Genomic DNA, 17,375 nt, shown 5'->3' on the forward strand with positions numbered 1-17,375 from the left:
CCATTTGTGCTGAAATGAAAGGCCAGGAGCTTGCATCAAGGGTACATGGCCTTTTGTAGCCTTGTGTGTATGAAGAAAAAGTGGGAAGATTAAGAATGTAACTGCCAGTATTATTGAAAGAAAAACTGGCCATGTCAAGTCATTTTTGTATTGGAAATTAGTAAGGAGAAATCAAAGCATTTCAGCTTAAGAGATAAGGCAGTTGCCCATCTGATAACTGTCATGTAAAGAATGGCTGTGTCTTAAAAGTATTCACAACTTAAACTTGCAAAGGGCTTTGCTGGCACAAACATGCCACTGTAGCAATGTAAGTAGGTTCATATTTTAAACAAAGTAGTTAAAAATCCACTATAAAAAATAACAGAAGGTGCAGGATGCAAGGATGTGTGTCTGGCATCAGGTGGAATCCGGACACCTGACTTTCTGACAGGTCGTATGAGCCTGGCCAACATGCCTCCATTCTCTTGCTTTGAGAACAAAAATAACTTCTCATTCTCTCATTAAAGAGCAGAAGGATGTATAAGTCTTGTTTACTGGATAGGAATACATTATAACAATTACTTTTCCTATCTACTGTTTCTGCCTGAGGCAGAAAACCTCCAGGATGCGGAAAACTGCCAGGCAGAAAACCAGGCTTGTCTGTCCTATAGGAAAATGCAGTCAGTGTCTGAATTTCAGGACTGCCTCGTGCAATCTAGGAGGACTGGTCAACCTACTATAAGCCACTGAAAAACTGGGCTTCCAGTGCTTTATACATTTTCAATGTAGTTAAAAGTTAAACTTTAGTTAGGAGGACTACTTGGTTGTATTTCTTCTAAATTCAAAAACTTTATTTTTGACAGCTGTAGTCTCTAAACCTGTGTTTAAAAAAAAAAATCCCATTACTGAGTATTTCAGGTTCATAAAAATGCACAATATTTTTTTGGGAAACCTCCAGAAGAAAGGAGTCATTTTTTTCAAGGAATATCAGATTGAAAAGAAGCTTTTGCATTAAGGCAGTAATAAAGCCTTGAATCATAATAGGAAAAGCACTTAGAAAAATGTTCCGGATGGTTGTGACAAATTTTACTCGTAAACACTCTGGATAGGTCTGTAGTCTGCGGCCCCCCCCGGGTACATGTTTCAGAATGATGAAGTGCTGGATGACATAAATACCAAAGGGAAATCCTCTTAGGAAAATGTATGCTAAAAAACATTGTTCCCATGGCTCCATCAGTGCCTAACCATTTGCAGGAGGTAACATTCACTGGTGATGCTGAAGTTCAACTGAAGGAAATATTACCAAAAGAGGTCTTCTGGGGTTTTTGGTTGTTGGTTTTTTGGGTTTTTTTAAAAATATGGTCCAAATTCTCCAACACTTAGAAGAGACATGAAAAATTGCCTCTGTTTTACAAGCACAGTTATATATAAGCTCCTACAGAGACAAGCCATTAGGAATAATGAAACTCTCTTAAAAGCACAATTCCGAACAACAAATTAACACAGTTTTTGATAAAGAAAAGTGGCCATGGCTAGGGAGCAGGGATTATGTTTGTGCTGGGTGGATTCAAGGGGGAAATGAAAAAGCACCATCGTTCTCATCACAGCATGAGCCTTATTCCCTGCTGTGCCATCTCATAGTTTGAGACTACAGTTTTATAACTTCAGAACTGCTACTGATGGGTTTTTTTCTTCTTTCTAACCCAGTGGTAAATTCAGTAGCTTTAAAAATTACAGCTTTAACTGTTGCTCTGGAGCCGTTCTGCACTGGAATTTGCTTTTTCATCACATTCTGGGATGATGGAGGAGACTAATATTTTTCCATAGAGTTGTTTTTATTTTTGCATGAATCAGCAATCTTTTCTTCCTTGGAATATCATTCAAGAAAATTGAATTTTCAAAATTGCAGCTGAAAAGGAAAGGTTCTCTTCTACTTCAGAGATATTTCTCCAGAAGTATTTGTGTGTTTTTGCACATAAGCATATTTATATCTATGTACTTACATATGTGACTGTTTGGATATAGACAGAAAGAAAGAGAAATATATAATGCAGAGAAATAGTTTGTCAAATAAAAGATGGTAATCTCTTATAGGAGTGGATCTTTTTCAGTTTTCTTAACATCATTTTGCATTTTATGCCATGGTTTCTAAGGCACGCATTTTACTGGATATAGAATTAAATTATATGTCTCTTTCCAAAATATTTGCAAGTAATTAAAAGAATGTTTTCCATACCACTTGGAAAAGCCAGTCCAACCAGAAGATTTTTCCTTCAATTGTTTGTTGGATTAAATCTGAACAGATCTTCTCATACACCCCTTAGTAACTATGTTTTAGTAGACAGAAATGGCTTACAGACATGGGTGCAGTAAACTGGAGACCTGCCTGGATCTGTAATTCAGGAGTAGTTATACATCAAATAATTCTACTCTCTATATTATATAGCATAAGACTATTAATTCTTAAAAGTGCTTGCAAGTCTTTGCCACTGCTAGGATGTGTATTATTTTACAAAACTGCACTCTTCATCAGTTTCTAAGTAGTAAATATGCCCAGGGCTTCTCACTTTGCTTATGTGTTCGTGAAACAAGCTGTCAAATACTAACTTCGAATGACTGCAATCTTCCACTCACCTGCAAACTTGATGTGGAATTTATTCTCAGGCTTCAGTATCTGAACATACAAGGGACAATTTGGAGCAAAGTCTTTAACTGCCCATGCTCTTAAAATGGTTTGGTGATCCTAGAAGAAAGCGTATGAGGTGGTGACAATGAAATACAAATAACCATGTCAGATTAGAAAAAGAATCTATTATCAGACTGGCTTCATTGAAGAAAACTCCTTTTAAGACCACATAGCACCAGCTGGTGTGGATGTTTATGTGCGTGTTATGTAATTACTATTACATATTAATTTCCAGAAATCTTCCACTAATAAGGTATTTTGACCCTCTGCTATCTTTCTGCAAGTGCTAATGATTGTGTCATTTGGAAAGGGGTAGCATTTGGATGTGAAATAATTGTGTGAAAACTTAAGATGGCAGTGATTAGTCATGTCTAATTAATCAAGAATGATGTAGCATAGACATCCTTCCAAAGAGACTCATAATTAAAATAGCATTAAATGATGACATCAAGAACTGAGAGTTTTAAATTGTGGATAATTCTAAAAATATCAGTTTAATTAAAAGCAGATCTGAACTTTTGTGGAACTAAAACATTTGCACAACTGATGTCAGGATTTAGCCAACTGCTGACCAAGGATTCCAAGAGATTTTTCAGGCTGTTAGTTTTTGTTCTTGCTACCACGTGGCAAGAATGAGTTACCTGCAGGATGAACACTGCTATCCATAAAAGTCATCTATGTGATAATGCGTTCATACTTCGAATTTTGTGAAGTAAAACTAATTCCAATGTGTCATCCATCAGTTTTTATTTATTTCAAAACCAAAAAGAAATATTTCAGATTTGTATCTAGGAAGCCATGCCTGGATTGAAATGCCTTGCTAGTCATTAAATTGGTGGTATTTAAAGGTAAAATATAAAGAATGATTCATTATGTTTGCAGCATCAGCAGTAAGAGAAGGTTTCAGACTCATGAACACAAGGGAAAATCTCTGCCTGGAACAGAGCGTAATTGACATTTTCAAACCATAATATTTTATTATCAATTGAGATGTTAGCAAGTACTTTTTTCTAATAGAAAAACTAGAATGGAGTCATAAGAGGATGGCAAAATATATTATTTCACTTTTTTCTTATTATCAGTTTTATAGATGTAGGATTGCTGTGCCCAGTCAGGAGATTTAAGAGCTTGGGTATAACCTGCTGTAGGTTTTCCTTAGATGCAGCCACTTTTTCTTTACTTTTCTATAACATATGGCAATCTACCCTCCTCAGGATTTTGTGTGCTGTTGAGTTTTTTGCTGTTTTGTCTTAAGGTAATGACATGCCAACACAGCTTAGAAGCAGCAAATGACTGGGTAAGGTGCTAGATGGCAGTCACACAAATATGTTACATGCCTAGAAATATAGTTATCTCTATGTTAGATATTTTCTTGCATTTTTTTAATTATTATTTTGTCTAAAAAGCCTGGTTTTATCAGAATGTGCAATAATTGTAAAATATAAGAAGGAAGATTTCATTATAAAATGATTCAAATTACACTATCTTGTTAAAAACTCGAGCAAATCTAGACCCACAGAAATGAGAGTTGTAAAACTAAAAGTATGAACCTCAACTTGAAATATTTCTTAATATTATTGTATAGAAAAGGGGAAGACTTTGAAATTAAAATCTCTTGATGGTTATTTGGCAAATGGGCAGTTTTAACACTGCAAATGCCTTGCTTTCCATTTTCTAGCTCTTCTTTGAGCCAGCAGTCCACAAATATGTAATATATGTATATAAAATGGGTGCTTAAATGCCCTAAATAACTTCATAAGATCAACTGAGTGGGTATGTACTGTTAATCTAATAACCTTGTATTATTGTTTCTTTTTTCTCTTTCCACTTGGTATATCCACATGTTTGGGTAAAAAAGCTGGTTTTTTGGGTTCCCAAGTTTTTTGCTTAGTTATTCTCCCAAATTCCACTCTGAAGAAGCACTCCAGGGGAGAGAAAGAAAAACACAGGTAGCACCTTAAGTGATTTCTTAGATTCAGTCTCTTCATAGAGTATTGTGGCTCTCTGGTTTAAAAATGTTGCAATTTCTATGCTATATTTTAGTGACTTTAAAAAATGTTCACCTTTCTCCCAATATGTGGTATAGATGTACACACAACAAACAGAAGTAACTGAAACAAAATTATGCTTCTGTTCCCATTATTAAATAGATGTTTCTTTGGAAGGTGAGTGAAAAAATATATTCTCTTCTGTGTGTGATCTGCACAGATCTTCACAATGAACTGCAGTCACTGATCAAAAAATTACCACGGATACAAATGGTGATTAATATAGAGGTGATATTTAAATTCATGTATGAAAAGCTGGAAGTTTTAAAGTGGGTGTATTTAAATCATCAGGACTCAAGAAAATGCATTTAATATGTATTTTTAAATAGTTCTGTTAATTGAATTTTTTTCTTGCCACACACAACTTGATAAATCAGTTATATCCTGCTGTGTTTACATCCGTATTGTGATGCCATTCAGGCAGTGTAATTTAGATTACCAGTACAGAAGAGTCACACAATTTGATTAATGAAAGGGGAAAAAAAAGGTGCAAGCTTGAATTGGACCATCTCTGAAATTTCAGAAAGCCTCAGAACAAAGCTGTCAGCAACAGCAGAAGTGTTGTCACTAGAAATTATTAACTAACAAAATAGCAAGCAATGAACAGCCAGGGTTATCCATGGCAAATGAGTAAATCCTCTGCTTGAGGATTGTAGCTGAGGGGATAAAAACCCTCATGGACTTCAAAAAATCACTTGAGTAACAACAGCTGTTCTGGTCAGGAATCTCCTCCTTTTATTTTGACAGCTGTCACATGTAGGAGAGGATCCAAGGCGCTTTTAGCAGTTTGTCAGCTTCTCAACAACAGCAGGGTGCAAAATCAGTTGTACTTATAAAGATTGATAATGGGATGACAGCTGCACTTCCTTCAGCCCAGTGACAAACCAGCCTTGAGTACTAACGTGAGGCTGGAGCAGTGTAGGAAATTCAGTACATTTCATTTCACAGCTCTAGGGGGCAGTAAGACAAAATTTAATTTTTAAAAATTTAAAGATTTTCTACTTGCAGAATAACTAACTGCATTCCCTGTGATGAGGTAATCTGATAGCAAAAAAGAAAACAAGGCAGAGAGGTGACACCTTGTTTAAAAGCTTCAGATCACACTGCCCCTGAGAGTATGATTGTGTCCCGGGGGAAGGTACCAGGAGCGTGTCTCTGGTAGGATGTGCCTGTTTGTGTGCTCCAGGTGCAAAGAGAAATGAGATTTGATCAAAGTCTGTAGTGGCAGCTGAAATGTGCCAGGTACCATTTTGGTGTTTCCTGAGGGCAGAAAGGAGAGAGCCACAGCTGGCCATGGCTCCAGAGCCAAACCTGCACAGTGCTGGCCACAATGGATGAAAGCTCTGGGAGCTCCACGCAGAGCCCACTGCCTGCCCTACAGCACAGTCCAGCAGAGCTGAAAATTGTCTTTTCTTTGCATAAATTCTGAAGCAGTTATGAGCAGAGATGAACAGCTGACTGGTGGTGTTGCTGTCCTTAATGCTGCATAAATCTTCCCAGTGCAGTGTACATCACATACTGATTTTATGGGATTTCTCATTTGTAACCGCTGTGCAACTCTCAAGTACATGATGTGAAATGAGATGTTGTAGCTGATTTATTCTGAATTCATGGCTGATTTAGATAAGACACTTGGGCTATTTTGGTATTTTTCAGTTTCCTAGAAGTTACAGGTATTTTTCCAGGTACTTGCAAGAACTCCTGCTTGTTCTTACCCTTAAATACCCTGGACCCTCTGTGACTTCCAAGCAGTAGGTCTGCCTTGCTTGACTACTCTGGGATTACTTGCTGCCAGTTCAGTGGCTTTCACTACTGTATTTTCAGGAGTCTATTGCTGATGAATCAAATTCAAAGTCCTTAGCTCAGTAAGTTTCAATGTTAGTAGGAGCATAGATTTATTTCTCAGGGAGCTCAGTGACTTTCTGCAAGGGATGGGTCCAGAACAGGATCTTTAGCTAAGATCTTTTAACTAATTTTTGATGGCAGATGAAGTAATAAGTGATAGAATATTAAGTGATGCTACATATATAATACAAAGCTCTCATTTCCCATTTTTTACTAAATCTGTTTTCAACATTTAGAAAAATAATTGCTATTTCTTATAATGTAACACCAAAACAGTATTTTTAGTCGAGATTGCTTAAAACATAATCACTGAATTAAAAATATTGGTTCAATCTTGTTAGGCAATTTGTAAGCATCTTCAGGGATATTCAGACTTACACTGATCCCCCTTTGGAGTTCAAGATTGAACTGAATGAGGCAAGACTGCAATAATTTAGTGTAGTGCTCATGGTGAAAAATTTTAAGTTATGTTCATAAATCCATCATCAGTGGACTTTTTTCCTGGATATTTGTGATCAGTAGATAATTTCATTAGCTGGAAGAGTTCTAGTTCATATGGTTTTATTCTTCTATCACAGATGCACAGCACAGAGGTTTGTATTAGCAGTGTTCCTTTGTGGACAGGAACTTACCTGACTGCAAATAACTACCAACATGGGCAAAGAATCTTGCCATTTTTCAATTTTAAAATTGGCCAATATGAAAAATGATCAAATAGTCTCACATATATTGGGTACTTGTATTAGTCACAAATTTATTTATGAAGTTGAATTCAGGCTTTGCTTCATTAGTTCTGAATATACCAGTCAGTTGATACCTGTCTCTTTTCTGATTTAATAAATACAACTGATTGAACTGGATATCTACAGCAGACACTGATATTAGTTCAGGTACTTTGAATATTGACAGAGTACCATTCTTGGAAGTGATTAATGACCATTATCAATGTATCTATAAGGTACTATGAGAGTGCTTTTGTACTATTCTGCCCTTGTTGCATAAAAAAGAACTGAGAGGGAATAAGGACAGTAAAACCTGCACATCCTCTCACATCTCCCTCCCCAACTTACAGCTGCTGTCCTGTCCACCTCACAGCGGCTGCTCAGGATGAAACAGGCTTCAGCATCATCCATCCTGCAAAAGAGGAGACAAACCTGTCACAGCCCAACCAGGGACTCACTGGACTCGGGTTTCACAGTCAGAGTCTTGCACAGAGAAACAGAACACAGACAAAGTTCAGTCTCTCTGTTCTCATTTCTTACCCTGGTGCCAGTAAAAGCTGTGCCAAAGTAGTAAAAGCAGAATGGCCTCAAACTTAATTTGCAAAGTATTTATCTGCCACGAGTATAGAAGGTGAATAAATAACACCAGTCTGCCTGGTGTGTAAGAGTGCAATAGGCATAAGTTATTGCCAGTAGAATGAACAAGAGGGGGCAAATAATAGACTTGTCTTGCCTAGTGAGAGCAGAAAGTTGGGTAGATGTGCAAGAATAATGTGTTTGGGATAAATAATAGACATTTCTGTGTATATAAGCATTAAATGAACTATTTCTAGTTCATGGTGTCTTTGATCAGGAAGAAATCACAGGAGTTCTATGAGTAATTTCAGCTGAGCATGGGAGCAGTATTGGGAAGACTGGGTCTTTACCAAAGTTGTAGGAAGGAAAATTCAGTTCCATTAGATGAGATTTTTTTTGCAAAATTGGCTATTTACCACCGATGCAGTCAGCCAACTTTTGGTATTCCTTTACTTTTTGGTGTGACCTTTATCATGTTACTTTGACATTGGGTTCACATATAATATATGGATAAATTTTGATGAGACCTTCTTGATTGTTTTGTTGTCATTGGTAACCATTACTTTATTTATTAGAAGAATTTTACCACGTGCCTTGTTATCTCCTCAGTACATTATGTTCTCATTAAAAAGAAATACACCAAACATCTTGGGTACTAGGTTATATTTCATATCAAATGTTCTATTAAATTCCCACTACACTTCTTCCCTCAGGAGAGGTTGAAAATTATTCTGTGACAGGTACATTCAATTACATGTTCTGCAGGAAAAAGCACAGTTCCACAGCTGACTACCTCCAGGTTATTATAAGTGAAATTCAAGATTATATTTAGGGAACAGCCTAATTTTAATTCTTGTAATGTGTAGAACAAATGTCAGCTAAATCCACATATGAATTCCTTCTTGAAATCAGCATGAAAAAAAAAAAAAAAGGATCTCTCCAAAAGAAAATTTCTAATCCTGAAAAAAGCTTTCTCGTCTTGTCAACTTTTAAACAGCTATAGAAGTATTTGTTTTTTGGCAGTGGCAGAAGTCTGAGAAGATAACACTGTTCATGAAGCTTCGCAGATGAGATTCTTGGAAATAACTCCCCTCAGGTAAAGAATGACACAAACAGTCAGACTGGTATTGGCTTAATTTTAGTTATCTACAAAACAGAGCAATGCAGATGAGTTAAATCCCATATTTGCTAAGAATCACCTTTCCCTCTCCTTGGAGAGTTTAAAGAGATGATCCTTCTACATGAATTCCACTGTGAATTCCTTCACAGCTCAACTGATTGAGCACTGGGGGGAGGTGTGTGTGAGGAACTGTGCTTGACTGATGTGTTTTGATAAATGTCACTCACTATTAAGTGGCAGAGAGCATCTCTTAGAAGTGGTGGAAGTTTGTGGTAAGAGGAGGGCCCTGGAGAGTTCATGTATGTACAGCAGAATAGTTGCTTAATGTTACCAGGCTGAAATTAAGAAAACAAAACTGTACAGTTGGGTTCAAAATTTCAGATATTAAGAAAAATTATATCAAAGAGCTTTGCTTTGCCTTCTAAATACTCATGGCTTTCCTTCTAGCACAGCTTTTGTTGCTTGTTAAACTTATTTATCAAACAGTATGAGTGAAAAAAAAAAGGTAAAAAAGAATGGTCAATATTTGCCTACTTAGCTCTCAACAGGTCTTGATCTTTTAGGGCTGAGCCTTGCAGGTAGATAACTCTTTGGGACCACATTGGGATTTGTAACACCCTTCGGACCTGAGCATCCATCTCCGTAGGACACAAAATAACCACATAGTAGTCCTGTTAAAATAGGAAAAAAAGGGGAAATAGTCATGGGTTTTGTTACATTACTATTTATTGTTGCTGGAGAAAGAGCCAACAGTGATTTGGGATGTCAAAAATGTCTCTGATAAAATGCTGACAGACGGAGTTTATTTCCTCAAAATTTTTTCCTTTGGATTAATGGGCCAATCCAAACTGCTTCCTGTGCTACAGACAGTCCTTGTTAAGAAAAGTAAGGATGTTTCAAAGGTTACATAAGTGCACAAATGAAAAGGAGGGATAAATGGAACATGAGAGGAGAGACTGAGAGCTTAGGACAGGCTGGTCACAGAAATCTTCCCTAGGACACAGAGGGTTTTGCAGAAAGCAAAATGGCATTGGATGCAATGCACCATCTATATACTTCAGCTTCCCAGTGCACAGAATCATTATGGTTGGAAAAGATCTCCAGGATCGAGTCCAACTCACTTTCAGCTCTGAAGGGAATGTATATAAGCCCTTTTGAGTTACCTGTGTAGTACCAGGACTTTTCTTCTTCGTCTCCAGTGTATCACAGAGCCTGACTCATTCTTCAGCTTAGTTAACTAAATGTTGTGTTTCAATTTGTGTTTGTATCTATAAAGAACTGGATTTCTTCGTGCAATTGCTTGTGCCTCTTACTAGCTAATTGTTTTGGGTAATATTTTGGATTTGGGATTTGGCAAATTGGTGCTCAGCCGTTTGAGAATTGTATCTGTGTGATTTTTGCAGTAGTTAATGAAGCATGGTACCACAGGTAACTTAGTAAAAGACATAGAGAAGATTTAGTAAAAAAGAGAGTCTGTAGCAAAGGCAATGATAATAAATCCAAACTGATATCTCATGGAAATAAGCTCCTAGATGTTCCAAATAAGCCATATGACAAGTTTGCATTAGCTAGGGAATGTGTGTACACTAACAAAATCTGTGTATTTTGTCAAGGTCTTTGTCCTTTACAGTACATATATTTATTTCTTCATTTCCACCATTCCAAGAGGATCTAATCTTTGCAGTCCTGTGCAATGTGCTCTAGGATGACCCTGCCTGAGCAGGGAGGTTGGACCAGATGACCCTCGGTGGTCCCTTCCAACCTCTGACCATGCTGTGATTCCTAACACAGGTAAAAAGCAAAGCAAAAGGTGAAAACTTTGGATGGTTTGACTTGTGAGGATTTTTGGATCCAGTCCCAAAACAATGGGGAAAAATAATTTGAGTAGCTTTCATTTATTTTCTATTTTAGGGTAGAATCTAAGGAATTTGCATGGAAATACGTGTTTCTAGAAAGACTGGCATAATTCAACAAGACAGCAATTCTACCTCTTTAGTCTATTCACCTCAACATAAAATGTCTCCAGACTGTATCTGGGCTTCTTATGGCAGGTATAGATTCCCAATTCACCAGTCTATTCCCAAAATCAGTTTTACAAATTAAAGACCATTTCAGAAACCTTTCTTAAAAAAAGAAAACAAAGAGCGTTTTGAGCTTCTTTTCTTTCGGAATTTTTTTTTTTCACTCTCAGTACCTGCAGTCTGGGGTGGGCATAGAACTCATTTAAGAAATCCATGAGTAAGTCAATCTTCAGAGAGCTCACACACAGCACAACGTGTTTTTCTGTCTGAGCTCTGTATCGACTGTAGTTTCCTCCGGACTTTTGCCTCTCCATCCATAAATATGCCAGCTGTTCAAACTGCAAGAGATGCCAATTGTCAGTGAAACAGAGACAAGTAGGTGAGCACTACAACTCCGTAATGACTTGGCAGTGTTGCATCGTTCATCTCACACCTCTATGAAAAGCTGCTCTTAGCCCACAATATCTTTTTCTTTGTAAAATGTTCTCTAATAAGGTGATCACAAACAACAGTGCCAGAATCTAACACACACAAACAGCAGTGAAAACTCATTAAAATACCATGAGAATACATTAAATCATAGGAGTTTAGAAAAGAATGAAGGCTGGTGCCTTATTCCTTTAAGTATTTTATGCCTCTGAGCTCTCTTTTTCTAGTATCATGTGGCATAATTGCTTCCCTCATGTGAAAGGTTAAATTTTCACACATGTACTGTGAATATACTTGGAGAGGCACCATTTTTCTTAGTTTGGGCAGTAACTCTTCCCAGAGATTTTATAATGTTCTGAAGGTGACCTGTAAACTCTCTTATCTGTCTTGTAATTTTAGACACAACTTAAATACACAGCAGCTGTTAATACAGCAAGTTTGTCAGCTGAACAATAAATGCAGGTTAGCGGTAAACATTACTACTCTGAATCCTCCAGACCAAAGAGAATACTGTAATAAACTGTAATAAAACATACAAGTACCAGTTCAAAGCTTCTTGTAAGCAACACATGTTTAATACTTAGCTCACTTTAACTGTATGGCTGTGTGACAGCTGCTTTTTCTCATCCACATTGCACTGATGGAGAGGCTGGATTGTGAATAACTGATTTCATATCACAGCAGGGCAAAAGCTCGGGAGACAATGCCTCCCACTCTACTATGTCTGTGGAAAGCTATATGAAGCCCCATTATCAGTACAAAGGTATAAAATAAAGTAGCTAATAATAGGTAAATTTATGTGAAATGCCAGTAGATTCTAGGTTATTTACTGCTTATGTGGAGCTCTTGGGCTGAAGTATGTATCAGAACTACCTTAAGAATGAAATTTCTATGTCCTAGGAAATTCCAAATTTCTTAAACAGAGCCCATTTTAGTTTTCAGTAGAATATATATTTTACTAATCTTTCACTGAGTGAGAATATAATTGTGTAGGTGCATATGTCTGAGAATACATACATTAAATATTTAATTAGAGTGTTCAAATAACATCAAGAAAATTAATGCTGAAAGCTTGAGCTTCCAACCTCCCAGGGTTTGTGTGTTGTCTGCCCACACTGAGCTTTCTGAGCTTTAGTTCACTGCCAAAGCAGCAGAGTCTGGAAACCATGGCTGTGTGAGAAACTTTGGAGCTTCATGGTCTAGCAGGTCTACTGTAGGCTTTGATAAAAACGCAGAGTGTCTCCCCACATCCTCTTTTTCTGGCACAAGGGCTGGGTGATCACCAAGTGTGGAACAGTGAACATCTTGGTAGGGCTTCCCATGTAACCTCAGGGTTTCTGTCATCCAGCCTCACCTAATGAGCTGGAAAATGCTTGGTATGAATTTAATAAAGCTGACTGACTGCTTGAAATACTTGGATTTTCATAAATTGCTCTTTCCCCGTTGAAACTGTTAGAAGTCCTAAACTTAGGCAGGCATGAAAAATTCCTAACTGTGCTGCTGGCTCTGTGTGAGTGTGTTCCATACACAGCTGTGAACCCAATTTGCTTGAGTTGCAGATTTAATGAGATTTTTTTCAAGTTAGCACTGAGCTGTAAGAGTAAGAGAGGAAGTAGAGAGAACCAAGATTAGAAACAGGGAGAGCCTGCAGAGGAAAAGCTGTACTCATAAAGAAAGTGCTGGCTACTGTTGTGGGGTTTTTTTGTAATTGCTCCATTAATAACAAACCCATATCTCAGGATAAAGGAAGGCCTCTGTGGTACATGACTGGAGCAGAAAACTTTCATCAGCACTTGAAAACTGTTATCAATACTCTGTTTTTTTCATATAAATCTAGAGTATAGAAGAACATACAGGGAAAAGAAAAAAAAAAAACACAATAGGAGAGATAGATGTCTCTTTTTTCTGACATTTTCTGTGCAATAATAATAGCAACAATAAATTATTTCAGTTATTATTCCTTTGTTTCAAAAACAATTCTAAAGAGGAAAAAAATCCACATTTACCTGTATGGGCAACACCACAAGAGCAACACAGATCATAATGACAACAAGCAGCTTTGAAGGCCATATCTTGGGTGTAACATCCCCAAAGCCCACAGTGGAAAATGTCACTATGCAGAAATAAAGGGAGTCAAAGAGAGTCAACCTGTTTCCTGCTCGTTCCAGATGCTGAATTCCACAAATACTACGTAAAAAAGAATGAATAAAGACATGAAAAATAAAAACTGTTCAAGCTTGACGATTATATGTGCAGAGAACTATTTTCAGAATTCATAAATTGCTTAGCAAAGACTTTTTTTTAAAGAAAAGTAAAAATTAGTATCAAACCAGAAGTGCTATATTGTTACAATTTTCAAATGTCATTTGTAATAAAAGAAACACATTTTTGATTATTCTAATATGATAGGCACAACTGTTGCTAGGCTTTGCTTAGTGGCTGTTGTGAAGGAGAGGTGGTATATAGAACATCATGAATTGATGCAATTCCTTTCTAAACCAGAACAAAACAGATGGTATAGAGCTGCCACCATTCAACATTTTTTATAGATATGTTTCAACTTTTTCAGGGAGGGTTTGCTGCCATGGCCAAGAAAACTGCGCATACTGCTTTCTTTAAATCTGTCTCTCTTTATGTTGGTCTCTGTCCCTTTCTGTGGCAAAAGTTACTGATGTGAACCAGTTATGAGAGCACATGTTGCATATTAGGAGGTTTCTGTTGGTACAAATGGGTACTAACTGTCTGGAATAAACTGAATGTGAGAACTGCAGGCTACTGAATTATCAGAGGAAAAAGCATCTAGGGTCAGCCAGCCTGCAGGTAGGAAGTGGAAGGTGGCAATTGATAAGAAGATTCTGCTCACTAAAAGTACAGAGTAGAAGTAGGGGGCTTGGCTGGGACTGTAATAGCTGAGCAAGTGGAGTTCACCCCTTCCAGTCACACATTCTCGTGCACAAGTAAATGGCAGCCCAAGTTATCTGGTAATTATTTCTCTTGGAATCAGCACGATGCGCTTTTGGTTTTGAGAAGCAGTAGCAGAATCTCTCCACAGGTCATCCTCCTATAGCATACATTGCATATTTCAAAAATACGTCACTTTGTAAATATATACCACAGCAAAGAGCTTCCCAAGCTTAAAATATGATCTTCTCTGATACAGTGGAATTACTTAGATCAGTTCAGGCTTTTAAATTATATTCACCTATATTAAAAAACCCCAATGTGCAAACGACCCTGAATAGCGCTTTTTCCCCTTGGAGCTAGCAGGATGATTTCTCCTCAGAGAATTAGTAAATAATTAATAAATCATATCGTATTCCTCAGTAATTATTCTAGAACATACTAAATATTATTTCTTCATATATGGTATCCAGATGGTCAGAGTCCCTCATTAATATCTGCCATGGGAAGATCTTGGCATCACCAGGGAGACCCTGTGTTTATAACAGTGTTAGCAGTTGTTCTTCTGTTCTCTGTTCTGTTCTCCAAATATAATTTAGCTGTGGGCAGTGGCATTTCCAGAACATATGGATCAAATTCCCAGTTTCCTTTTCACAGTTCTAGCATTTGTAGTTTTCACACATCTCAAAATGTTCTAAAAAGGGTGGGGTTTTTTCCCTGTTGTTTGCCTAAGTTTCATGCTTCAGTCAGAAGTGATATTTATATTCCTATCCAGTTCGTCCCACATTTTTCACTGGAGTTGTAATCTGGATCTTCCATTATTTCACTATGTTCACAGTTTTTCTGTTGTTTTTTTTTTCTTTTTACTAAAAGGATAATTATATTTTTGTCCCTGAAAATACCAACAGAAGGACTGTAAGGAATTATGCTAATGAAGCTTTCTTTTGGTCTCAGACAAGGAAGTTTCTCAGCTAAAGGCTTTTCTAGTTTTAATATGAAATAATGAACTATATTGTAAAGGCATTGAAGCATGGAAAAAGAAGCTATTTTAATATCAATATTCACGTAATGTGTAGCTTTAAAAGCAGAATGGAGATGGACTTTTAATTCTTTATTTTTATTATTCCTGATCACCTGTGTGCATTTTCTTCTCTCTAGCTGCCTTTTATAGATATAGCCCAGAAACACATAACCTTGACTTCAGGAATTAAGCTCCTAAGGGCCAGGAAAGCAACAATTACACTGAGCCAGTGATATGGCTCCTCTAGAACAGGACTGTTACACCACTGCACTCAACAGATTAAATATCTGCAGATGAGGTTTTATTGAACCATAATGCATGAGCCTGTCATTGGTAGAAATGTATTTTTTCTGGTGCTCATGCCTGTGAAATTGCTTGGTGTTTGTAAATGCAAAAGCCTCAGTTTTACTCCTTCTATCTGACAGAATGTATTAAAATATAAAAATTTGGTACCCTCAGGCTGGTTTTTTTCCAATTTTCAAGGAATTTGAATTGTTTCATTATTTTTTGCTCTTTTTGTAAAACTTTAACATTTTTTAATAGCTTGGTGATAGGAAAACGCAGGTCTTGAATAATAATAATAATAATAATAGTTGTTGTTGTTATTATTAATTCCATAGCCAACCCACCGAAATATACTTTAACTGAATTGAAATAAAGTAAATATACCATGGACCTTTTCAGCCTTTTTTAAGTGAACAGTAAAATTCCCATTGAATTTAGTGAGGCTCCAGATTTCATTTTATCAGCTCTACCCCCTTATAGTCCTATCTATTCCTCTTCCTTGAAGCCATCAAAATAATGTGCCTGATCCAAAATTGGATTTGAGATGTTTCTCACTGAACTTAGTGGGCATGAGCCAGAGCTTCCCACATTTAGTCAACAGTATTAAAGTCAGTAAGAAAAGGGAGCTGCTTCTTTGCTGAGGAAGAAATTCAGCTCTTCTAACAACTTGTTGATCAAATTCATTTCTTTCCTCGAAATTATTTGCACCTCATTTGCAGTCCTACCAAACTGTACTTGAAGCTCTCACCCTGCATACAAGGGAATGATAAATCCCAAATCAGGTTACCGAGTCTGAGTGTTTTGGTGCTCTGCTGTTTCTTTACTGGAGCCAGAGAGCACCAAACTGCAGAAAACCCTGACTTTCAAAGAGACAGCTTTATGGGAGTCTGATTAACAAATGAAATATTACCTCTGTGACTACTCCTCCACGAATATTACACCTCCAGCTCACCAACAATGCCTTTAGAGAAATGTTACTCAGCATTGATAGCATGTTCCCATCTGTCTGGGAATTACTGATTACACTGCAGAGAGATTGCAGTGGAACATCAGTGGATGTCCTAGAAGCCAAGTCCACATGGATGAGTTATTCTATTCCCCACAACTCATTGACATCTTTTAATACATCCCAATTCCTTAGATGAATCAGATGTATCAGATTTTTTTTTCTTAAATGAAGTGTTAATCGTTACTTTTAGCACAAATTCTGCATGTAAAAATACACATGTTCTTGTCTGCTTTTTTATGTTTCCTGACATAATGAAATGTGCAGTAATTTGGGCTTCCTATTTTGTCTGATATTTTTGGTGATATTTTTATCCCCTTGTTCTTGTTTGCTTCCTCTTCCTCTTTCATACCCTGAAGATAAGTAATTTATTTAGTCAAACTTGGACAAACAAAATGATTTCAAGCAGGAAAGGAATGTACAGTAAAGGCAATGCTCACACCTACTTCTTTTTGTGGAGAAAATAAACCACTGTAATAATCAGTACACAGAGAGTTCCTAGTTAAACATAAGGCCAATTCAGCACCTTCTATGCCAATTTTAGGATTCCTGTGAATTCAGGAAGGCTGTCTTTTCATAGTGGATCTAAGGGAGACACTTACAACAAAAATAAATTGCCTCAATGCAGAGGAGATTCAGTATTTCTAAAAAACACCAAAGAAAGCCAAACTAAATGTCTGCTGAAGCAAAAGTAGTATCAGAAAATTACAAACTTCCAGAGGACAGAAATATGATT

The 17,375-nt window shown here is 37.0% G+C and overlaps 1 protein-coding gene and 1 long non-coding RNA gene across 6 annotated transcripts in view; one reads left to right on the forward strand and one right to left on the reverse strand.

Annotated features, from left to right (window-relative positions):
- The window catches only part of KCNT2 (potassium sodium-activated channel subfamily T member 2), a 115,538-nt gene that overhangs the window by 38,411 nt on the left and 59,752 nt on the right, over positions 1-17,375 (reverse strand). For all 5 annotated transcript variants that reach the window (XM_048312934.1, XM_048312935.1, XM_048312933.1 and 2 more), the window contains 5 exons: positions 13,433-13,613; positions 11,171-11,335; positions 9,511-9,647; positions 7,629-7,692; positions 2,614-2,722 (listed from right to left, as the gene is read on the reverse strand). In XM_048312934.1, coding sequence (XP_048168891.1) covers positions 2,614-2,722; positions 7,629-7,692; positions 9,511-9,647; positions 11,171-11,335; positions 13,433-13,613 — 656 coding nt within the window. The remainder of the gene's footprint in view (positions 1-2,613; positions 2,723-7,628; positions 7,693-9,510; positions 9,648-11,170; positions 11,336-13,432; positions 13,614-17,375) is intronic.
- LOC125330107 overlaps positions 1-17,375 on the forward strand; it is a 48,080-nt gene that overhangs the window by 25,545 nt on the left and 5,160 nt on the right. The window lies entirely within an intron of this gene.

This window comes from Corvus hawaiiensis, chromosome 9, assembly GCF_020740725.1.
Source record: "Corvus hawaiiensis isolate bCorHaw1 chromosome 9, bCorHaw1.pri.cur, whole genome shotgun sequence".
Taxonomy (NCBI): Eukaryota; Metazoa; Chordata; class Aves; order Passeriformes; family Corvidae; genus Corvus; species Corvus hawaiiensis.